This window comes from Populus alba, chromosome 1 (genome assembly GCF_005239225.2).
Source record: "Populus alba chromosome 1, ASM523922v2, whole genome shotgun sequence".
NCBI lineage: Eukaryota > Viridiplantae > Streptophyta > Magnoliopsida > Malpighiales > Salicaceae > Populus > Populus alba.
The window spans coordinates 13,402,956-13,427,763 of NC_133284.1; the positions used below are offsets into that span (position 1 = coordinate 13,402,956).

The 24,808-nt window shown below is 33.7% G+C and overlaps 4 protein-coding genes across 12 annotated transcripts; 1 reads left to right on the forward strand and 3 right to left on the reverse strand.

Annotated features, from left to right (window-relative positions):
• Nucleotides 1-42: 42 nt before the first annotated feature.
• On the reverse strand, nucleotides 43-6,955 carry LOC118039295 (type I inositol polyphosphate 5-phosphatase 2). 4 transcript variants are annotated; one of them, XM_035045973.2, is made up of 12 exons: nucleotides 6,712-6,955; nucleotides 5,928-6,062; nucleotides 5,717-5,819; nucleotides 5,536-5,628; nucleotides 4,904-4,991; nucleotides 4,713-4,817; nucleotides 3,092-3,947; nucleotides 2,425-2,609; nucleotides 1,661-1,769; nucleotides 970-1,118; nucleotides 544-760; nucleotides 43-408 (listed from the first exon to the last, which is right to left on the reverse strand). In XM_035045973.2, exons 2-11 carry the CDS (start codon nucleotides 5,955-5,957, stop codon nucleotides 568-570), a joined length of 1,911 nt encoding a protein of 636 aa, XP_034901864.1. In that variant the 5' UTR covers nucleotides 5,958-6,062; nucleotides 6,712-6,955; the 3' UTR covers nucleotides 43-408; nucleotides 544-567. The 4 variants fall into 4 exon arrangements, with proteins under 4 accessions (XP_034901864.1, XP_034901865.1, XP_073267904.1 ...); XM_035045974.2 differs by lacking the exon at nucleotides 6,712-6,955 and having other exon boundaries at nucleotides 43-411; nucleotides 5,928-6,197; XM_073411803.1 differs by lacking the exon at nucleotides 6,712-6,955 and having other exon boundaries at nucleotides 43-443; nucleotides 5,928-6,197.
• A 2,605-nt stretch (nucleotides 6,956-9,560) lies between these two features.
• On the forward strand, nucleotides 9,561-11,093 carry LOC118039301 (signaling peptide TAXIMIN 2-like). Its single transcript, XM_035045985.2, has 2 exons — nucleotides 9,561-10,453; nucleotides 10,816-11,093. Exons 1-2 carry the CDS (start codon nucleotides 10,203-10,205, stop codon nucleotides 10,937-10,939), a joined length of 375 nt encoding a protein of 124 aa, XP_034901876.1. The 5' UTR covers nucleotides 9,561-10,202; the 3' UTR covers nucleotides 10,940-11,093.
• A 185-nt stretch (nucleotides 11,094-11,278) lies between these two features.
• LOC118039298 (uncharacterized) lies at nucleotides 11,279-13,168 on the reverse strand. Of its 2 annotated transcripts, none has more exons than XM_035045977.2 (2): nucleotides 12,053-13,168; nucleotides 11,279-11,917 (listed from the first exon to the last, which is right to left on the reverse strand). In XM_035045977.2, exons 1-2 carry the CDS (start codon nucleotides 12,546-12,548, stop codon nucleotides 11,397-11,399), a joined length of 1,017 nt encoding a protein of 338 aa, XP_034901868.1. In that variant the 5' UTR covers nucleotides 12,549-13,168; the 3' UTR covers nucleotides 11,279-11,396. The 2 variants fall into 2 exon arrangements, with proteins under 2 accessions (XP_034901868.1, XP_034901869.1); XM_035045978.2 differs by having other exon boundaries at nucleotides 11,279-11,632; nucleotides 11,749-13,168.
• A 148-nt stretch (nucleotides 13,169-13,316) lies between these two features.
• LOC118039300 (tobamovirus multiplication protein 2A) lies at nucleotides 13,317-18,547 on the reverse strand. Of its 5 annotated transcripts, none has more exons than XM_035045982.2 (7): nucleotides 18,389-18,547; nucleotides 17,622-17,930; nucleotides 16,168-16,267; nucleotides 15,498-15,578; nucleotides 15,313-15,417; nucleotides 14,363-14,572; nucleotides 13,317-13,735 (listed from the first exon to the last, which is right to left on the reverse strand). In XM_035045982.2, the coding sequence occupies exons 2-7, from the start codon at nucleotides 17,858-17,860 to the stop codon at nucleotides 13,628-13,630; spliced, it is 843 nt and encodes a 280-aa protein (XP_034901873.1). In that variant the 5' UTR covers nucleotides 17,861-17,930; nucleotides 18,389-18,547; the 3' UTR covers nucleotides 13,317-13,627. The 5 variants fall into 5 exon arrangements, with proteins under 5 accessions (XP_034901873.1, XP_034901875.1, XP_034901872.1 ...); XM_035045984.2 differs by having other exon boundaries at nucleotides 17,622-17,926; nucleotides 18,389-18,538; XM_035045981.2 differs by having other exon boundaries at nucleotides 18,372-18,528.
• Between the last annotated feature and the right edge of the window lie 6,261 nt (nucleotides 18,548-24,808).

Here is a 24,808-nt window from a genome sequence, read left to right on the forward strand (position 1 = left end):
AATAAAACAGAAAGGAAGAGAGAAAAACATGAACAAAAGAAATTGCGATCGTAAGTTTTGTCATGAATTAATCACGCGATGTCCACTGACTGACTCCAAAATTTCAATTGCAAAAACAGAGCACCTAATTTTTACAGTTTAATGTACATTACCAACGAACCAAACTAAGAGGATTTACTTTGGAGGTTCTCTAGAAAAAGGCGGGAGGACCCCATCATTTCAGCTCACCAGGTTCCATTCCTAACAAGTAGGACCCAGACAACTACGTCTGTTCCTGCTATCATCTTCAAAAAATTCAAAAAAGCTTTTGTGTTTCTTGCATGTATAATATAGGCTCGTCATTGTTGGTGTTCCAATGAAATCGAGGTTTATTTATATCTTCAGCGTGTTAGATTGATCAGCAATTCCCTGCTTGAAAGAATATGACAGCAAAGTTAGCATACCTTCCAAGGAAAACAAAAAACCAGCTTGGTCACAATTAGGCCTTAAAACTCTCATGTAAATCAGTATACCAATCTAACCTACAAACCATTATATAATTACCTTCTATCTACTATGATTCCCTCATTAATCGAGGAAAATCTCAGGATGCACTGCCGCACTATTGGCATTGAGTGCTTTTTGCAGCTTTCGATGATCAAAGACTTCAACTTCAACCAGGAACATTGAACTGACTGGTCGATGATCCGAGAGCCTTAATTCTGACCGCTTGTACAAAAGTTGTTTTATACCTTTTCCAAACCAAAGTACTCGATCACACCTGCATATGATGTCAACTACATAGTTAGGTGAGCATGATCATTCAAATGTTAGATAGATTTACTTTTCGAACCATCCAAACTAAGAGAAAAGGAAATTTTTTTTACCAGAAATCTTGGATTTCTTCCTACCAATCTCTTTTTCCTTACTATGATTATAGGAAATAAGAAAACAAAGGCAAACTGCTATTTCAAAATAACCTGTACTTACCATGCCGGAGATCTCTTCTTCTCGCCTTCTTTAGGGTTCTCTCCAACATATCTATCAGAGTTTATTTCATATTTGTAAGTTGGTGGAAAGCTTATCATTCCCTCTTTCCATCCTTCAAATACATGCCCACTGCGAAGTTCTTTGCTTAGCTGCCAAACAAGATGAATCTTTAACAGTTCCTCCAAAAAAAAAAAAAAAAGCAAGCAAGATGCTGCTTAGAAGAAAATAGAGAGCATTGTTTGCAGAAAGTGCAAACCATTACATTACTCAAACGTGAGAAAGCTATCACTTCTAAAAGTACAAATCAATGTGTGAGGAAGCTATTCCTGACATGTTTGATCACAGTTGGTTTAAATCTATCCAGAAAACTTAACCAGTTAGAATACTACAAATGTCTCCTTCAAAGATAAGCCCTGTACCATCTTTCAAAACTCTAATATAAATCTTCTATTAGAACATTTACAGTTACAGATCCAATAATTCAGAAAGCAATAGTTTCCTCGTCAGGTGATTTGGTGAGTTTTGTCATTGTTATTATAGGAAGGATGAAATTTAAATCACTCTCTTATGATCCACATTACATCTAGATCTTAGAACAACATGCTTCTCAAGAAAAAAAAAGGTGTCACTGATTAAAGAGGCTGAAACAATTCCAGAAGGCAGTGGAAACTTGATTGTTTATGAGTCTAACCTGATCACTGTTGATAAGTTGATCCCATTTCTTCAGAGCAACAAGCTTCCTGACCTCTGTGTCCAACATATTGAGACGATAATTCAAATCCCCAAACCAGAATATATGACTGTACAGAAGCACCCAATTATAAATACATTGACCAGGAAAATTATAGAGAACAGTCACAAAAGGAAAAGGGATTTTAAGTCATTGATAACACATCCAGTAACTATCATAAATCAACACGTATTTGTCATCACATGATAACTGTAAGAAAATTTACGCAGAAACAACTCATGTGTGCGTTTTCTGTTCTTGCAAGTAAATGTCTTGATACCTACACAAGGACCAGAAAAGGCACAAGTATAGCACTCTGGTGCAGTTGAGTTATTTATTTCCAGGAACTAGGTTTCTCAATGAAATCACACTATGATTATAAAACGGGAATATCCATTGAATTCCTAGGTTACTCCAACCAGTTTAATTTCCTAGGCAAATCATGAAAACTATTGAGCATGAGCATGGAGCTCAAGACAACCATATTGTAACCAGCTAGGAAAGATAATCCATGAGAAGATAAAGATGCCTGCTGAGTGCTATGAATAACACACAGCATCTAGACATGCATCACACAAATTTATTCATGGAATGAATTAGCATAAAGATGCTTAGTACTTGAGCAATTCAGTATTCTCTGCTGAAGTATTATTTGGAAATACAATAAAAAAGCAAAGTCATGAAACATAGTGCATATTGAAGTTTAATATCAAAAGGTTGCTTACTCATGAGATGGAATTGTCTGTGGTTGATTGGCGTCCGTGACAGATGAGAAATGGGTACGTCGTATAATTTCATAGACATCAGCATTACGCCTTTGTTCAGCCCCATCTTTCTGACCTGAGGTCAGATGAGAACAAACAAAGCACAGCCTTGACTGGAAAAGAGACATGCTAACGGAAACAGATCCCTGCATCAGCAGCAGCCTCTAATAAGATGCTGGCAAAGCAAAGGGAAGCATGTTCAACTATGATCAATGCAAATGTTATCTTCTCTATGTTCCATGCAATACTCTTCAGTATGAAACCATCCCCCAGCATTACATCACAATATGGAGGCGGTGATCTCATCCCATCTAACATACAAAAGGTAACAATGTATAAAACATTTACTCCCAATTATAGCAAAATTAAGACAGTAGCCTCCATAGCATGATGCAACCTGATGTGTTGCACTGCTGCAACGACTGGAATTACAGCTGGCATGTTGTACAATTATGACACTGCTTTATTAGTTCTCTTTTTCTATTTTGTGTTCCTTTTGTCTACATACTTGAGTTGCACAAAAATATCCTAGTGAAAAAGTCTATATACTTCATATAAATGCATGTAGAAATAAAACATATTTGTCGACTATTGTGATGAACAAAGAAAATGGAAGAACAGGCAGTACCTTGTTTCCCATATAGCCCATCAGACCAACTCCAACAGGAGAGACCTCCAAATTGTTTATGTGTCTCCTCAACCTCTTGCGCACCCAAATTGATACATATATTCCTACCATTTGCTTGCTAACAATTCGCACATACTTAGTGAGTGGCCTGCCATTATCTTTGATGATTTCACTGTAACATTGATCGCTTGGTACTTCTAAGAAAGTGTCATCCTCTGCTTCAGATAACCAATCAGGGACCTCGGAGAAAGAATCAATAACTTCAGGGACTTCAGGAACCTTGTGCCTCTGTTGTTGCTCCACCCACATTGAGCCTAAATTTCCAAAACTGTGGTGAGATCTTTTCAGTCCACTCCTGTTCAGAGCAATATTCTGAGGACTAAATAATGATGGATTCTCTGTCCAACTGAAGCCTATTCTTGCAGAACTGCTCGATACTCTCCGTAACTTGGAATTGGAAGATATGACTTCTTGTGGGGTGGCAGCCAATGAATGTTCAGGCCAGTCTAATCTACTTTCACAGTCAATTCCATATACTCTCTTTAAGTGCAAATTCTTTCCTATACCAATTGCTTTGCCAAACTCCAGTATGTTGGATTCACAACCATCAGCAGCTTCTATATAGTCCTCATTTATCATCTCTAATGGTAGAGAATCAACCTCATCTGCAAGTTCATCAGCAACTGAAGAAGTTCTTAATACTGGTGAGGGAGGGGCACTATAACATTTGTATTTTCTTTCAGGTTGTAGCGATTTGTTCAGAGTCCTTCTAATGATTTCCTCCCATTTTGTAATTGGTCTGTTACTCTCTGCTCCCAGAACATTCCCAGCATTCAGAGGGACCACCTCTTGGAAACTGTTCAAGGAAAAAAATAAAAAGAACGCTAAAATCTATTGTATACAAATGTTAACAAGCACATAGAATATTATAGGAATGGATGTATCCTCTTTTGGAGTAGCTTCTAAAACTGTACATTCTGGACCCAAGCAGCTGGGGTCTGATAATTATTAGGGTGGGTTTTTTGGGATAATTCTGGTTGAGGGACTGATCAGGTGTGGGCCACAAGATGTACAACTGGCCCTCTGATTTCCAGCTGCCATCCACTTGCTGAGAAACAGCAAATCCCAGAAATACAGAATGAGTTATTAGCATATTTTTTCTTAAGTTTTTCATGTGTATGCTCTAGAAACAAGTGACAACCAGATGCTGCTTGGATTGCAGATGATTCAATTAAAGCTTTAGATTTCCAATCAGTTCCTTACTCTGGAATGCATAGTTGACCAATTGATGCCAGATTCTTTGAGGGCTAGACCATAACAAGAAATAAAGTCAGCTTTGTTAGTTATGTACTTATAATCTGATTCTCTACAAGGAAAATCCTCTGCGGGATTTCTTAACAAATAGATCCAAAGATTTTCTGAACATTGCAATCAAACAGATCAGAGAACACAGAAGCAATCACATTCGCAAACAAAGTAGGGCATATGCATGCATGAAGACATAGAGAGAACGATTGTAAAGATTTCTGGATACAAAAAAAAGCATTGGATATGTGTACATATAAACTCTTACAACAAGTCCAGTCATCAAGACGAGAAATCAAAGCGATGAAATACTCACCCAATGATGTAAATGTCTGCTGGTTCTTCTGTACAAAGCCAATCATCAATATCAAGATCCTCGAATGGAAGTCTTCCAGCAACATTCCAAGTACCTATTGTCACCCTACAATAACCAAATGTTTAACACAGTATTCTTAAGAATTAAAATCCTTAGCCTAATATTCAAAGAATAAGCAGATTACAGCCAACCTCACATCCTTCATATTTATGTATTGAAGACGCAGAGTTTCGGATTTCCCTCGCTTGTGTCTTGATGGATAGCCCTTGGAAGGTGCATCTGGATCAATTAAACATCAAAACAACAGATGATCACAAACCGGCCTTGTATGTAATCAGATGAGATAAAATGATCTTTCCATAATTCGCAAGTCCACTACGAAGCATATAATCAACTATTTCTTTATGTTTCAGCAGAACCATAACAAAACAGCTTTCTTCCAAATTCAAGAAACCAAATTGTCAATAACAAGTTGCAACAGAATCTTAAATCACAAAAAGTGCCTTGCTCACACACAAGAAAGAAAAGAAAAGCAACATCACATAGATGAGAGTTGCACAATGTAAAAGACTTTGAATGACCAGTATAGCTCAATTTCTGACCCACAATTACAAATACTTCAAAAGCTTAAACTTTTGCAAGTAAACCTCGAAATCTTACTCTTGGGGAAGCTCAAATTTCTAAAAATCTTAATGAAAAGGGAAACTGGTGACAGGCAATAGGACCGAGTGATACATTCAAGAGACAACATATGCCATTAAGCTTGAATGCATTGAAAATGACAAAAGGAGGCTCAATAACAGATAAAGAAAAGGATTGTTGCCTGAAATTCGACTCTGAAACACATATGGGTTCCCATGTGTCCGATTTGCATGATCCTCATTCACATTAACTCTTTCATCTTTAACAGGGGACGCTGTATAAAAATTGACAGAACATGATCAAGCACGTAGTAGTTAGAGTAATTAATAAAGAATGATGACAAGTTTACACTAAAACCATACCGTCATCTTCACTCTCAGTTTCAGTGTATTCATCTTCACTAAAATCATAAACCTTGGGCTTTATGTTCAACCATTTCTTCATCACAAGTGAAGGCCAGAAAGGCTGCAACCAAATGCAACTCTCCAAAATAAACAACATGCAGAACCATCTAAAGAAACAAAAAGAGAAAGAAATGCAAGCAGTGCCAAGGCAAGGAGCATTTAAGCATACCTCAGCTCGCTTCCCTCTCCTGGTCCTCATTCTGAATCAAGAACAAAGATTTGCAAAACAATTTATATAGCAGACTTTCGAAGAAAAACAAGACCTTCAAAAGGGAACAGGAACAGGCGTGGGATTGTCACCATCCTAGGAGATTAGCATTAAAATAAAAGATTTAAAGACCATTATAAAACAACAAGGCCTAATGCTAGGCTTCTTGTGATGCCAACCACAAAAAAAAAAAAAAAAAGATTCATACTAGGTGCAAACAGAAAGGACAGAAAAAGTGTGGACATATTTACAGCAATCCACAATCTCAAGTTGCCAAATAAGAATAATTCAATGGTCCACGGACACGTCTTAGATTTTCTGATACAAAAACATCCCTGTATGATATTATAGAAAATTCAACATATCTAAAATCAAGTTCTATCGAAAGGTCACTTTCTCCTTTAACAATACAGTGCTACAAAGCACACTTGAAATCAATTGATGTCACTGCCATTACAACTGCAAGCGTACAGGCAAGTAGGCCACTAAAGTGACAGTTAAACACAGCATAAAAGAAATACACATTGCCCCCAGATCCTAATCAAACCTGGAGGAAATCCAACAGGGAATTTTCCATAATGCAAATCACTGATCCTTAATCACATCATAAATCCAAATCAAGGTGGGAGCCCCGGCCCACATCAATCTAATAAAGTTTATGGACGAAAGCTGATCAAGAGGAGTGACTATAAATTAATAGAGAACAAACAAATTAGGCTCCATACATAAACAAAACTGAGCATACCTCCAGTCACAGCCTAGATTTGAAACGCACCAGAACAAGACAGCCTCAAACATGCAAATATTTTAATAGCCAAGGAAGTGGGGGTTGACACTAAAATATAGTTTTATGTCAAACAGATAATCCATAAGTAATTAAGAAAATATTATATTCAAAGGACAACTGTGACTCGTTGGTAGGACAGTGATTCTTTTTATTGTTAAAATTTTTATATTGCATGATATTTAGAGACACAGATGTCATGTGTAAGAGAAATGACCCTTGAACTGATGCAAAAGTGGACAACAAAAGATGGGTTCAGCGCACTATATGTGAAGACGAAGCGCTCTCCCATGTTTTTCAACTTTCAACTATTATTAAAACTCCAACTGTTTTTTTCTTTTTCTTTTTTCTTTTTTCTTTTTCTTTTTTAGGGTAATACTAATTAATACATATAAGGAGTCTATGGCTGAGGTTGATAAAGACTTTCCTTCACTCATAGGGAAAAGTCAAAAGGTAGTGTTCTATCAGACTCTCCTAAACTTTTATTAACCATACATATGCATCAGTTATAATTCGTTGTTTGGTATTGCGTTAAATCAATTTTTTATACATATTTTTTTATTTTTTTAAAATATTGATGTTAAAAAAACTTCTCCTTGTCTGGGTTAATTTAGATAGTGATTTCATGGTTGGATTTGAAGAAGATTTGATGTATTTATGATATTGTTATAATAGTTATTTTTTAAAATATTTTCTGTTTAAAAATACATCTAAATAACATCAAAATATAAATAATTTAAGATATTTGGAAACACACGTAAAGTCGTATTCATAAACGCTTCCTTTCCACGACAGCCAACCATTTTATAAATCAATATTGTTAATTGCATGCTAATGGGGTTGTTGGAGGAAGGTAAGGTTTTTCTTCATGGAAGAAACAATTATTCTTTTTTTAAAAAAAAAAAAAAAAGAAACAATTATTCTTAAATGTTAAGGAAGGTGAGATTTTCTTTCTCGCGAATCATCATTAAGAGCCAGCCGTGTGCTGATAGGGTTCTTTCCTTTTTGGCTGGTGAACTTCGCCGTGTGGACGTCCGGTAGCCTGTCCCTGTTGTTGTTGGTAAGTGCAATGTTTTGGATTCAGAGATGGGCACATCAAATTAAACATTGCTTCTTTTTAAGATAAAAATAAAAAAAGATTTAGTATTTTTAACAAAAATATTAGCAAATTAACTGATTAGGTTTCCATATAATTAAAAAATCTCTCCAAATTGGAGTACTAATTAATTTGATATTTAAGAGAATTAATTACAAAAAATTTAAAAATCCCAGATGGTTTCTCTTAATGCCTTTTTTTTAATATATTTCATGACAGCCACGCACATTAAAAAAAAAATCCAAAAGTTGCCCCAGCACATGAGAGAGCAGAAGATAGGCATGAGGAACAGAAAAGAAAGCAGCAAGCATCTTCCTCTGGCGCAAGAACAAAAGACCATCAGCATCCCGCAAAGCTCCTGATCTTGCTTGGGTAGATATTGACCTTTACAGCTCGATCGTCCTATTTGGCCAGAATATATAATTAAATCTCTGTACAGATTCCTAGTCTGTGTGTCAAAATGTTTATATCAAAGTCTAAATCTCTGTTTAGAGAAGGTGGTATGGTATCCCTGTTTCATTCCATTTTCCTTTTCTTTTTTAAAAATCTTGATGATCCATCATTTCCATTTGTTTTTGTTGCTACGTAAATCCATGCACACCCACACGAAGAAGAATTACCTTACCATCCAAAAAGAATTCCCCAGCTGTTTGAGCATTTTCATAAGCAAGGGATTCTTCAATTTAAAGAAAGAAAAGGAGATGGGAGTGCTTCACGTGTGATTTCAATCAAACGGTCGGAGGATTCTCTTTTCCAAGGTAAACCGATAATTTCGTTGAATTAATCTCACTTAAATGAACAATAAGAAGATTAAGAGCAATTGGGATGAAAATAAGAACAAGTTGAAGACAAAACGGTTGCTTTCATTACCTACTTGAGCTCTTGGACAGCAAATCAAACACAAAAAATCGTCATCTAGAGCTATAAACCAAAGGAGAGGGGGGTGGGGGGGGAGTGGCCACCGGCGATACAGCTTTCTGGCACTAAGATATTGTAGTCTAGTAGGACACATCAGTGGTCTACAAGGGAGGCAGCAGCACCTTCCTTAAAGGCTAGCATCAAACCAAAAAACATGACTCGAAAAGAGGTGCCTTTCAGTAGCATCCATGTCATTGACCTCCGACATTAAATATTATTATTATTACTAACATGTACTCTAAGGCTTTGGCGTTTTACTATTTCACTCTATCAATAAATAATGAAATGTTTTAGATTTTTTTAATTTCATTCTAGAGATTGTTTGTGTTTTTTATTTGTAAAGTTCAAACTTAGTTCTTTTTAAGTTTTATCTTTAATGTTTATAATTTATTTCAATTTATTTTATATAAAATTATTCTGGTTATATAATCCAAGTTTAGCAGGTTAACCCGGATAGATAAAGGTTATTTTTTATTTTTTTTTTAATTTTATCCTTTAATTTTAAATTGATTGAGAATTAAATTTTATTTTTTTTTATTTGATTTTCATAAGACTATCATAATTTTATAATTCAGATCACGAGTTTCGGGATTAGCTTAATTGATTCTAGTTTTTTTTTAATAATTTTTTTTATTTTATTTTTTTGGTTGATTGAGAATTTAATTTTATAATTATTATTTTTTTTATAAATTTATTTTAATTTTATAATTCAGATTTAATAAGTTCACTCGGTTACAGAGAATTGTTTTTATTTTAAGCTTGGAAAAATATGTTATAAGATTAATATTGACGGAAAAATACTGATCTAGATAGAACGGAACTTGAAAAGATGATGCAGAAGAACTCGACGATTCAGACAACCTACCAAACCTTAAAGATGGTTTTGGTGGTTCTGCCATGTTGTTCTAATGTGTTGAACCACCTAATAGCAACTTATCCTCGAGCTCATCAGCAAGCTAAACTTTTTGAATATGTGTGATTATTGAGGGACAGAGGACCCTGTTTGTCCTTCTGCCCTACAAAAACAGAAAATTATGTTTGCAGGGAACGAGACTGGCTCCGAAAGCAGAATTAGATCCCTGGAGAGAGGAATCTCTATACATCTTCCTTCCATATCTTTTGCTCTAGTCAAGTTGTCACTAGCTTTGCCACAGATACAAGTAAAATGTCTAAGATGCAAAGCAAGCTCATTAAAACTTGCAATTCTCTCTGCGTATCATACTTGTGATTTATTTGTTTCTGCTCTTATCTTATAAATAAGAGTCGTATTTTACTTCAAGCCAGCAAAACTAATGGACATTTATACCATAGCTCATAAGGGCCATCTGGACACTTGTTTTGCAGCTATCTCCTAGAATCTTACAGAACCCAAGGTTTCCGCGTGCAACCTGCACTCATTTGCATGTTACTATAAAATTAAAATTTGCTTGGGAAGATAATGATTGTAATTAACCTTTCTTGCTTTGGATCCCTTTCTCTCGCCAAACACCAAATATATCCTTGTTGGCGAAAAGGGATTTGTCCTGTGTTGTTGATACCTGAAGAAAGAAGGATAAAAATAGACGAAAAAGAGAAGAGAAGATTATATATTATGGATGATTGCAGGCCTTTAGGTTTCTTGATTGGATTGCCCTTTGCTCTTATTGCTTTGGTTTTGTCTCTCATCGGAGCTGTTGTTTGGGTTATCGGGTGAGTCTTCCCTTCCATTCCCATCTGCGTTGTTAATTTTTTTTTTATGAATATACTCTGCATTTCTCATGTACTTCATGCCATTGTATCTTTGATATACATATAAACCAATTAAGAACAGAAAAAAAGGAATTTACTTTCATTTCTTTTTCCTTTTAATTAGTTCGTGCTTCTCGCATTATATTTTCCTTGCTACTGATCTAGACATGTTCCTTGTCCCCGGTTCCTTAGAACTGGATCTTATGCCAAGTTAATAAATCTCATAATCTATTGACGATTTGTTTTTCTGTTTATTAAATAGATTTGATGAAATTATTGTTGATTAATAACCATTGAGGCAATGAATGATTTGATGATGACAGTTCTGTGCTGAGTTGCCTCTGCCCTTGTTGCATTTGCTGTGCTGGACTCGCAAATCTTGCAGTGAGCCTGGTGAAGTTGCCTGTGAATGTCATTCGATGGTTTATTGATCTGATTCCTTGTTGATTGATTTCAACACTAGCCCAGCAAGCTCGGGATATTCAATTACTTAATTCTTTCTTTCTTTTTTTGTAGGGTCCTGCCTGTGAGTGCAGGCCAGGAGTTCTAATCCAATAATTGATAGTAGTTCTGGTTATGAGAGCTTGCAGTGATTGATTTTTTCTATTTGTATGATTAATAGAAATAGAAAAACTTTATCTGGGGAATGAATATGTGATCTTCCAATGTCTATGGCGAAGCCCTTAAGCCAGAATTGGAATCTTTAATCAATTTTTAAAACTAGATGATAAATAATGCTCCTCACTGATATGAGACTCACAAATCTCATGCGAAAAAGAAGCCCAGAAACACATAATTAAGACACAAATAGAGCTAAGACCAGATACAATTAGCTGGAAATCAAATTGATTTTACGATGCAAGAAGCTATAGAGAAGTGGAATGCTAGTACAATAAAACTCCACTTAAAACGAAAGCGAATTCACCTCTTTTTCTATAGGTAAATCAACTACTTCTCCAACTTGTAGTGATTTACTTGCATTTTTCTGGTGGCCCTCGTTGCTGTGGATGAAGGGGAAGAAAAAACAGCAATTAAAATCGATGTCTGGAAATTTGTACCTGCATACTTTCTGCAGAACTCGATTTTTGGTACTGTATGCTACAACAATTCCTGGAAGCTGCAAATACATGGTCTCGGAATCTTCAACATAAGCAAAAGGAGATATGTTGTGAGGCTCCCACTGATTACCAATATAGAGAATATCAAGATCCTCTTTTGCCAACTCTTTATGATCGATAGTATATACTAATGCCCACCTGAATTTTTCGCTGTCATAGACATTATTTTGTGAGTAGACGTCATGCTCATTTTCCTTGAGGAGATTCCAGGTATGAACCCCATCAAAATCAGTGTAAGTGTAGTGTACTCTCCCCTCAGATTCCCACAAGCATCGCCTGTAAGTCATTGTTGATTGCCAGGACCAATCTTCAAAAACATTTGGCAGTTCAATTACTTCACAGTAATCATCTTTAACATGATAAACAAGCAACCGTCCACTTATTTCCCAGTGAATAGCTCCATTGGAAAAAAGTGTGGTTGCGTTCAACTGAGGAAACTCACAGACAGGTACTTCAACATTCAAAGACAAACTGAAGGGTTGATGGTTTCTCCAAGCCCCAGTTTCGGAAGAGAAGATTTCCAGTTCAATATCATCAGGAAGCGGGACCAAGCCATTATTTTCATCTTTGAAAGCATGTACAAGCACAACCTGATACTGTTTTCCATCAAAAGCGAGACCTGACCTGATGACTTGCCTGGTAATACCATGCGGTGGAAGAGCCACAGACTGCCTGGTTAAGGGATTGAATACATGATAGTTGAGCTGACTCTCCCCAAAACTAGACAATAAAAGCAAGCCATTAGATGAAGAGATAAAATGCAGATAAGTGCTGGTGGAGAAACTAAGGGAGTTGTTGATACTGGCGCCTCCTGTTTCTTTGTCAATGTCTAGAAAAACAAACTGAGACGAACCTTCTTCAAATCGATAATGGCAAACGAGACCCTTTGCGCCCATATCAGAAATAATGCTGGAACAATCTGTCTTCTGATCCTCCATGTTTGCTAATGACAAATAGTCTTGCTACTACCATTAATCTTATAAAAACTAAGTCAAGGTCAATATTCCACTAGCTAGCTTTATCTACTCCCTACGGAAAAAGAAAAAAAAAAGTAAATAAATCAATGAAGACCTGTTAGCACAAAATTCCATTGACTCACCTTCCATGTACCTTACAAGAAGATTCCAATAACCCAAATCACAAGCAAAGAATATGCTTCTAGAAATCCATTTGATAATCATACCAACTATTATAAACCGACGCTTCAATGATGCTTTTCAGGCTAGCAATTCAATTCCAAATGGTTTGCGCTCGGAAACAAGGAAACGAAGTAAAATGAAAGATTATCTTCCTTTTTGGATGTAAATTAAGTAAAGGATTAAATAATTACTTGCTGCTCAAGATGGTTAAAAATGAACAGGAAATGGGCATTCTTCAAGTAGAAAGAAACAGCGAGGCCAATATCGAGGTAGAGGGAGAGAGTGGCCGGCGATGATATTATGAATCAGTAAAATGGTGACTTCGCAGTTTCAAGTCAAGTAATTAATAACCGTTGTCTAACACCTAATATATATAATAGATGATTTTAATTTCGGTGGACTAATTTGTTATATTACCGTACGGACATATTGCGTGAATCTCCTTCGAGTATTTCGAAATTACAAATACTGCCCAAGATTTCTTGAATTCCCGACCCTTGTCTAAAAAGTTTAAAACCTTGACCAGACACCCTTCTCCCCAACCCATGTTTCAACGCGCACAAGAGATTTCCAGTCGGGTTCTTCTTCAAAAAAAAAAAATATTAAGGTGGATCATACATCTCTCAGGGCACGAACAGTTCAGTAAATAGAGGGAAATGGAAGGAAACTAGTGCTGACATCTCAAAAATCATGTCCTTCTTAGACCTGGTTTCCGTAGATTGCTAGATCAAGACTTTCCAAGATACCAACTAGTGGGAAAGGCTGTGATAAAGGAACTCCTGAAGGAAGTCTATTGTACACAAACTCATACAAAACTCTCACACCCTTGTCCAGGAAAATGGCCAGCAGAAACCAACTCGGCAAGATCCAAGAGGTCATCACATGATGGTGCAACGACTCCTTTCCTCGGTAGGCTGTGCAGGCGCTGGCTGGAGCCTGTGTGGCTCGGATGGGTTGTATGAGAACTCTGATGTATCAAGCCCATACTGGTTTCCATGCAGCAGAGAACAGCAGTAGAATCAGAATACGCGCCAGAAAGCAAAACAGATTGATAGATACATAACATATATGTACAAGTGATAAAAAAAAGACATCAGACCTACAAGTACTTTATGCAAAACCAAGATGATGAATTACCATAGATACATAATGACGCTACTAGAAGGAAAAAAACAAAAAAAAAAACAAACAAGATGATGGGATTCACCATTGATACATAATGGCACTACTAAAAAACAATCTAAAAGTTAAACCATGAAAATGATCTCATATGAACATTCAAGAATCAGGATGATTACGTAACATGAAGATGTGCTTGTTTATACTCCATCATGTCTGCAGCAAACACATCACAACCAATGCAATAAAACACAGGATCAAGGTGTAACTGATGTTTAATAGTTCTCTTATAGTCTGAAATTGTTGTAATTTTACTCAAAATGTCACAAAACTGAATTCCCAAAGCTTCAAGAAAATCCAGCTATAGTGTAGAACTTTGCCAACACATATCACATTAAATGGTGTCTCTAAATAGAATGACCTATATGGCTAACGGCAATAGAAACATGCAATATTTACAACTTTCACTAAACTAAATTTCAGGAAAGTCAAACCTTTTCCCTCATTCGTGTACTCCAAGCATCATTTCTGCCTGGACGCTGATCAAGGGTTCCGGTAACAGGCACTCCTGTTGCAGGTGCTGGTGGCCTGTTAAGCAAAGGCTGCCGGGTCTGTTGTCTAGAAGCAATGAACTCATCATCGCTATCATACTCTACAGGCCTGTTCACTGCTCTAACCACAAGGGTTAACAAGAAAATCAAAGCCTGCAAAGACACAATGATTCATTGTAAACAAGCTATTAAGAAGCTCTTCGATTATTTTAGAGTGGGAGAGAGAGAGTTCAAAATCATACAGAAACAGATACATCAAAGACCATCTCCCAGTTCATAGTCTTGAAAAAATCAATCCCAGTCTTACCAAAAGAAAATTATATGGTTCATGAAAATATAGAGCATTCATTTTCAGTGGAGGGAAATGTCGTAGAGAATTAAGTGCACTTTCACATAGAAATGTCCATGAGAATCTTTAAATCTCCATGGAAACTCCAAACATAAACTACCCCTCGATACTAGATTCTCTTGAATTTTTTTCCTGTTTCAGCATTCCTTACCTGAAATCTGATTTTCTTACACTATGTTTTTTTAAAAAAAAATTATTTATTTCAATAGCGAAAGAAAAGTTCATGGCATTAGTTCAAGTGACTGATTTGCCATCAATACTTTGCATCAATTAACTAAAGAAAGCCATCATGCTTTAACTTCAAAACAAATTGAGCACATATATAAAGTCATAAATACAGAGAAAAGATGCTTTGGGACATGGTTAGCACTTGAACACGAGGGAAGATAACCGTATCATGAAGTTTAACTTTCTCTCAACCCAACCTTGTGTAAGAAATTCATAAAAATGTTAACATCACAGAGCCTGCTGCCCAGTTTCTGATTCTGTCTCTCTGGAAAGTACCAAACCCTCACAAAAACAAAAGGTGACATTTCACGCTTACCTCCAAAATAACTATTCCAAGAGCAACCCATTTGACAATGTTCCAGTTTTCTTTGAGGAATTTATATATCATGTCAAAATCACCACTTTTGTCAGTTGGGAGTACCTGAAGGACAAAAATTATACCACAAATTAGATTACTAATGCGCATTAAACTTCTAAAAATCAGTTAAATAAAAGGCTCACTTCTTTCCAGCTTTTGTCAAAGAATATGAAGGCTGCACATCCCAACTCTACCAATATCAACAAGATGATCAACACTGAATACTATGTTGGTTTAAGGAAACCAATCATCATATTCATAAACCAGAAATCTGGAGATCGTATAAACTATTCCTCAAACATGTGACCTTTGGATAAGCTTAATATTTAGGATTTAATTTATTGACAAGTAAGTTGTCCACTCTTACAATTATAGAAATGATGCAAACTAAAAACTACTGTAGCATTCACAAGGAAAACTAAAAGATGACATTTTTTTTTAAAAAAAAAAAGGGATTTTAATGAGATAGAAGAGATGAGAAAAGGAAGAGAATGACACATTCAGCTGCAAAACCAGCCAAAAGAAACGAACAGAATTAAAGCAGCAAATGTTTTCCAATCTCTTTGTAAGAAACAAAATCATAATGCTTTTACTTTTCAGTGAAAAGACAATGAGAAGACACTCTTTATGGGTCTGAGAGATATGGACAGATCACTTCTGATGCTATTTTACTTGGCAAGAACCAAAGAAAAAAAAAGATGCATCTTATGCATCTATCTTTCCAGCAGGTAATTGTTGTTGAATCAAAAAATGGTTGTTAGGCACAACTAACTAATTACTGATGAGTTTAAAATAAATGTGTAATTAGGATACACAAGTCAAGCAGCATCCATTCCGTGTTGCAGCTCCAATACAACCAAAACAAGAGATGACAAAGAGAATTACTCCTACAGCAATAAATAAATATATGAACCTGCATAAGAAATGGATACAAAATTAGAATTTGGAGATTTCAGTCAACAAACTAATAAGCAAAAATATGAGTATATTCAGCAGCCAGTGTAGATTCAATTAGCTAGTGCAAATGAATTTGCAGGTTCTCTTCTTCATTGCCAACAATTCCCCTGCGCTTGGTAAAGGAAAAACCTATTGACTAAACTTGCATTTAATTAACAAAATTTAGCAATACCCTGACAACTAACCTCGAGAAGGGGAAAAAAGGTACATCTTTTTACAGGCATCATTTTCTGAGAGACTTTTAATTGTAAAGGGCACATCTTATGGAAATAATGATATTTTCAAGCCAAAGTAGTATAAGTTTGTATTACTCTTTTGGGAGTCCTATTCTTGATTGAATTAAGAGTGCTGAGAACCAAGTGCAAAATGCAGAGGACTGGGATCAGAAATAGAAATAATGAGTTGGGATGGAAAACTGATAGATGGGTATGGTATGTTATTGCTTTCCAATATTATAATCATCACCATAACTGCCCCACCACCACTTTCCAGTTTCCAACAACACTATTATACAATCACCATCACTACAGTGTGCACCACTACTATCAATAGCATACCAGCATCACAGTCCCTTGAACACCATCAAAACAATTTAATTCTTCGATCGTCCAGGATTATCGCCTATGCTATACATGGTTTTTGCTGATTTAGGGTCTGTATCAATTATGTGATGCAACAAACAATCTAGTGTGGTAAGATGAAATAGTATGGCGTTAATGAAACTTGTAGGATATTTGTTAACTGTAAATTTCAAACTAAGAAACATACTTTTTGCACTACAGTTGAGTTAAGTGATGGCAGCCAACTGGATTTCCAAATAACTTTTCTGATTATTGAAATCAAAACTAGGATCCACCCACATTTCAACAATTCAACCAAGACCTAGTAACAAAAGCCCCGGAACAAAATCTAGCAATGCTTTGCAAGAGATCAGTGGAAAACAAGCCATAAAAGAAACTAAGTTCATGATGTTTCACATCAATAAAATTACATAATGAAAACAGAATTTAACTATCTGTCAATCTTCAAGAGAATGAGAGGGAAGAGGGTTAAAACTTGTTGAAAGTGGCTTCCCTTCGTAGAGACTTTCAACCACTTCAACTATGTTCCCTGATTCTTTTCAAGAGCCCGATGGAGCTTACACAAGGATCAAACCCGTCAAAAGTTCAATGACCCATCTCCTATGAACTTACTTTTTACGATTCAAACCAAGCAACAGGTTTATCAACCACAAATTCAAGCACAATTACGCTATCAACAACAACCTTAAAGCGCAAATCAAAATCACCAGAAACAAAAAAGCCACATACCAAGCTTTTGGAAGCTTATCAAAGATGCTTTCCGAAAGAGACACAGCAATAAGCATGGGGCGGCCAAGAAGCGTCAAACCCTGACCATCACTCGGCGTCGACACTAGTCCCACATTGTCATCCGCTCTTTTATACTCAACAAACAAGTAGATCCCATAACCAATCATAGCCAGACCCACAAGAGTCAGCAAGAAGTTAAGGAGCTTCAGTAGGCATTCCAAGCACCCTTTACACGCCATTTTCCGTATCAAATCCCTGGAACTTCCACTGAATCTCGTCTTCTATATCATCAGCTCACTCACCTTCTAACTTCAATATCGAAACCCACATTAACAACACAATTACTTAAAACACCATATTTTCGTCAATACATCAGAAAAGAAAAATCTTCAAAAAATCACAGATTATAGAAATAATTCAGATAAAAAAAATCAGAAATCAAAAGAAATTATAAGGTAGATCCAATACTTGAGAGTTTGCTCTGTCAAAAGAAATTATAAGGATACACAAACCAGTTTGCTCTGTCAACTACCAGATATACAATTGAGAAAAGAAAATTTCTTTTTTTTTCTAATCGTTTCTCAGCAACCAAACAGAAACGTCAATGAAAAAAAGCATAACCATCAAAATGATAGAGCTAAAATCCGCCTTACCAATTAATTTATTTGATAGAAAGAAGATCAAGGTGAGGTAAAATCAGCGTGAATCGTGTTGCGATAGTAGGATTATTTTAAGAAAATAACAACTAACAGTTTTAGAATACTGACCGGTGGATTGTTTTTGGGGAGCTTTAATTTTGGTAGAAACACAGAGAAATGGAGATGGAGAGGATCAGAGGAGGGTGAAGGATGAGGGGAGGACACCTTTACTTCTTTTGCTCCTCGTGGGTGAGCTGGCAGCTTGTCCCCTCTTTCTTTTTCTTTACAAGATTCTGGAATGACATCTATGCCCTTCCCGTCATCACTGTTGCCGAGGAATATCAAATTGATTTTCATTTTTACACGGGATAAATCAATTTTCAGAGTGCTTCACAGTTTAGTGTTTTATTTTTATTTTTTTATTTATATAATAAATTATATGTGTTAATCAAATATTGATGTATTTATTAAATGATAACATGAATACTAATAACTAAAATAATATGTAGAATTAATATCATTAATAAAATGACAATAACGTATACGCTACCGTAGTGAAAGTGTGGACTGAATGCGGCCGGATGGGAATTCTATCGTTTTTGTAAGAAAAGGGGTGCGGGGTAAAAGCGTCAATTTTCCGGGCTTGCTGCCTTGTACGTTCGGTGCGGAGGAGGCGGCAAAAAGCTTTGGAGCCTGGAGGGGCAAGAAACGACGACGTAGACCAGAGGCTGCGTGTTCTTTTACTCCGCTGGAGAAGGAGAATGTTCTTCTCAAAACCACCGTTGAGTGGGATCCAATGCCTTTGCTTCCATCCTAATCCTAAAACGGATGTTTGAGAATTTATTATACGATTAAAAAAGAAAATAAATCAATCCCCATAAGGCATCTTTGTTATTTATTCGATGAGCCTTGATATATAATTTCAAAAGATTTTCTTTTTCTTTTTAGGTTTTATACTAAAAGTATCTCTATCTATCCTTCACAAATCAAGCCTAAGTTCCTCTTTCCACCTTGATTAAAAATTGACCATATACATAGTGAATTTCACTCGTGAATATTTCTAAATCTCTGCCACGGTATAGCTGTTGTTTAAATATCTCTAAATTGTAAATGTTATACACACACGCTATGATATGCTTTCAACTAGACTAGATAATTTATATTGTTTTATAATCGGTAGACACTGGATGATATCTAGCTAACCCAAGTCTTTGGCTAGTTTGAGTTAAAAAAAAAAAAAAAAGGAGTATTGATTTGACTTAACGATAAAAAATCTAGGTCAACATACAGCCCAATCGACTCGATATAAAATAAAGATCGAGTATTTAAAAAATAAATTGTTAAAATAAGGTTGCTTTCATTTTATTTTTTTAATTTAAATTAACTCAAATTGACTCTTATAATCTATGATATGGGCTTTACTCTTAGTCGACCACCAAGTCATGTTTTAAAAATATAATAATAATAATTTTTATTCATATATTGATTCGGGTTAACTCAGGTTTACCCTTCCAAACTGTGACTCGGACCTTATACCGAGTCGGCCTCTAAATTAGATTTTAAAAGTTAAAACTATAATTATAAATATTTTTATCATTGCATTGACTCAGATCAACCCGAGTTGACTCTCCCAACTCATGACTTAGATCTTACCTCGAGTTAACCTTCAAGTTGAGTTTTTAAATTGTGATAATAATATTTTTTTTGTATTTTTATGTTACCTTGAGCCAACCCAGGTTGCTACACTATAAGACTTACACCAATTATAATAAATATATATATAAAAAATGAGAATAAAGAAGGTATCTCTACATTCAAAATTCATTTATATTATTCATGGGCTTCTATTTTTATTCCACATTTCTTCAAAGAAAAAAATTATTTTTTAAATAATAATTTATTATAATCACAAAAGCAAGTTTTAATGTAAAAAACAAAAAATATATATTTCATGAAATCAGTAAAATAAATATAAAAATAATATATTAATTACATGTTAACTAATGAAACTTGTTGAAATAATTTTTTATTTAATTATATGATAATAAAAATAGGTACTCGTAATAGAGACAATGAACCATTTTTTAAGAAAAAACAATGAAAAAAAAACAAAGGTTGTACAAAAAAAAAATATGCTTGATAACACCATGAAAAAAAATATTATAATCTTATTTAAAAATAATGCAAAAATTAATAATATTAAAAAAAACAATGCATAATTATGTTTTGCAACTGTTTTATTTTAATCATGTCTAATTAGAATTTAACAAGAAAAAAAAAAACTTTCATATAAAAAATCTCAAGTGCACGAGCAGAGGTTGGCCAATGCTTCAGAGGCATAACCAAATTGGCCAGCCTCATGCGGGCCTACAAGACTTGCCATGCATGTCTAGCATTTTTTTTCTTCTCAAATGGGTGAATGAACATGTCATTAATAAGATCAGCCGATACGGAGGGCATCTCTAGCCACCTCTAGTAGAAAATCATGTCCAATGCCTTTAACTCTGAAAATTATTTTCACTTAAAAACATCTAAAAAACATTCTAAAAAACTCTATAACCCTATTTTAGGCTCAAAAAAATCCTATAATCAATTAAAAAAATGAAAAATCATCATAAACAAAAAGCATTTCCAGCCCTGAACTATAATTATAATAGGCTTAATTTAACATGAAATATATTGAAATATAATAGGCTTTTCTAAATAACCTTTTATTATTGGAATGCACATAATAATAAAAAAAATATTTATACTATTCAAAAAACTATTTTATTAATTTAGCTCTTTAATATAACATTTCTTATTAGAGATGCTATCAGGGGCATAACCAAAATGGTCAATCACACATGGGCCTGCAGACTAACCACGTATGCCCAAGGTTTTTCTTCTTCTCAACTGGGTGAATGACATGTCACTCTTATCTAATAAAATGAGATCAGGTGATATGTCACCAATAAGTGCATCTCTGGCTACCTCTAGTAGCTAAAAAATCATGTCTGATGCCCTTAACTCCAAAAATTATTTTCACTCGAAAATACCTAAGAAACACTCTATAAAATTATATAAACTTATTTTAGGCTCAAAACATCCTATAATCAATAAAAAAAAATATAATGAAAAATCATTCCAAACAAAAACATTTCTAACCTTTAACTAGGTATTCTAATAAGATGAAAGATTAAAAGTATCTCAGCGATACTTCTCCAATCATTTGAAATTTATTAATATTAAATTTTATTGTTTTTGCTGTTAGAATATGGTTAATTTACCATTTGTTTTTCTCTTCTTCTATATTCAAACATTTTCTCTTCAATCTCCTAAATTTAAGGATTTAAACATAAATAAAATAAAGGTTATAATTGAAACATAAAAACTTTTTCAATGTACCAAAGCCAAAAACAATATCAATTATTCTATATTGCTAAAAATAAATTATTAATTAGCAAAATCAAGCATTGAGCGTCGATTCAATTCCGTGATGTTTTTCAACACCACCAAAATCCAACAGCATGCTTCACAAAACAAATTATGACATGTAAATTCGCGGGACTGTAGCATGAGAGGATGAAATTAAAAAAAAAATGGATTGTTGCCTGGAATAAAAAATGTTGAAAAAAGAAGAAGAGGTACGTCATTCAGCCGTACAGCTCCAATCCATGATGTAACTGCGTGCGTGTTGAATAAGAAAATCCTGGCTCTTTTAGTTTTTTACTAGTTTGTGTACCGACGCTGCATTGTCGGGAGATTCAAGTTTTTTTAGATATAAAATATATATAAATCCCAGGAAATGTTTTGATTTTGTTATTAAATTTAAAAATATATTTATTTTTGAAATATTTTCTTCATCAAGATAATTTTTTTATTAATATATCTCCTATTTATTTTATATAGTACAATATTTTTAATTGAAATCATTATACATGTTTATAAAAAACTAAGTTCAATTGAATTTTTATGAACAATTTAGTATTAGTATTATTATTTTAAGATCAGATAAAATTAAAAAATATATATATTAAAATCAAAATAAAATTTATTATAGTAAATGCAAAATGCTATTTTAAAAAAATAAATTAATAAAATAATATTTTGAATAGTATAAATATAGCTTTTTTTACCATATCTATTCCAATAGAAAAAAGCTATTTGAAGAGCCATTTATATTAGAGTGGAAGAAACAAATGTTTTATTATTTTTTAATAAATTTGATGTTATTTGTTTTTCCACGTGGCTATATTTAATTGGTTTATTTTTTTAGTGGCCCCACTTTATTGGTTTTGGCTATTTGAAAAGATATGTAGAAATAGCATTTGTGGGAGAGAAAAGACATTTTAGCATTTTATTTGACTTTTCTCTTGGAATGTGCACAACAAACAAAAAAAAAAGCTAAAATATTAATTTTTTATTTTTAACTTTCCATTTAGCTTCTCCAAAATGCTATTAAGAACATAAGTGAATTTGAAAAATCTTTTAAACTGTCAAAAAAACAAAAAAAAACAAACAGTAAGGGGCCACACCCAACATCTGGCCCACTCGTATTTCCAGGCTAGGTCCATTCACGTTTCCAGACGAGGCCCGTACATTTAACCCTTCTTTATTTTTTGAAAAGAATGTGATGAATGACAGATTATTTGTCATGTTTAAAAACAATTTGCAACAACCAGCGCTCAAACTTGTGACCTCAAGACTATGAGTTGACGGTTGGATTTATTCTAAAATAATTAAAATAATTTACTATTTATATAAACAGTAAAGAAACTCAGATATAAACAATAAAATATCATATAAAAAAATCCCAGTTCATAGTAACAGGTATAACTAGTCGGCGTGCAAGGATAAGTGTTGGAAAAAAATAAAATATAACTGGATTAAATGGAACCAATGGCTAGTGATTGGTCGGCAATTAAATAAATGCGGTTGTTGACAAAGTCGTGGTCCAACATCATTCAAAGATTTTTTTTTTTTAATAAATGCGGTCGGCAATTTTATTTTTTAGGGTTAGTGATTAGTGTAGGGATTTAGAGCTTGTTTTTGAGATTTGAAGTTAGGGTATTGATTAAAGTTTTTATTTGAGGGTTAGAGATGGGTTTAGTTTGGAGTTTGACTTTTTTGGTTAAATTCATTGCTCCAACCGTGTCTTTTTAAAGTCATAAATTATTTTTTTTTAATATTTTTTTTATATTAATTAAAAAATTTAACCATGAATCAAAAAATCTATACTTATATATAATTAAATAAAACAATGATTATATTCATTCATAAAACATGTAAAATCTCAAATTAATTTTTAATACAGTAGAAAAATAAGACAATGTTCTAATTGCTACAGTGAAACACCATTTATTTTTAGTTTTGTATAATATGTTTTTTTTAAAAATATAAATAAAAAAATTTACAAAAGAATGAAGATAAAAAAAATATATATATAAAGAGGCTAAGTGTATAGTGATACATATTCTAAGTGTAATGAATAAAAAATAATATTTAAAAAGAAAAAGGTGTAAAGAAAAAAAAAACCAAAAAAAAATATAAAAAATAAAGATAAAAAAACAGTAATAAATAGATAAAGTGTAAAATGATAAATATGTCAATTATTAAAAAAAATCTAAGAAAATCTATTTATATGTATAATATAATATTTAAAAAATGAGAGATGCAAAATGTGCCCGTCGTCAATCATCATAATATATCCAAAAAATAATAATAGAAAATAGTGAGAGTAGAAAAAAAAAAAAAAAAAAACCTACGAGAAAGAAGTTGGTGAGAGAAGTCTTTGATTACGAGTATTTCATAGAAGAAAATGTAATTAAGATAAGCTAAGAGTGGAAATAGCATGATTGGTAGGTAAATAATATTCACCACAACCAGCTTTTGGAATTTGAATCTAAATTGCAAACACAGATACAATTTTCTTTCGGAGTATTAGAAAGCAAACTAAAAACGTGCCAACAACGTTTATAAAAAAAAAATCCTGGCTCAAAACTGAAAACGACAGTAATTTTTTTTTTAATATAAATATCAAGTTAATTTACATATACCTTAATTTATACCTTAATTAATATAAATATCAAGTTAATTTACATATACCTTAATTAATTTTATAAATTTTAAAATTAACAATTTTATAAATCTTATAACTAGCCAGTGCACCTACGTTCACTTTGATGAATATGATTTTTAGTTAATTTTCAATGTAAAAAAAATATGAATGTTAGGAACACTTTATTTTTTTAATGTTTGCTTCAGTGTTTTTTTATTTTATTTTATCGGATGACACGTCATCTATTTTTGAAAAACATTGTGTCGTTTGCGGAAGCATTTTCCGGTCGGCTATAAAATCATGTTGCATAAAAAAAACACCATTTTTCAAATCAAACTAAAATCCAAGATCAAATCAAATCAAATTAAAAAATTGCTTGTCTTGATCTATTTTTTTCCGTTGCGCAAACCCTCTTCTGTCGAACACTTGTCTCTAATACAATTTATTAACACCAAGTTCAATAATTTTTATCATCGAAACATGATCATTCAAATACTCTCTTTTTTTTT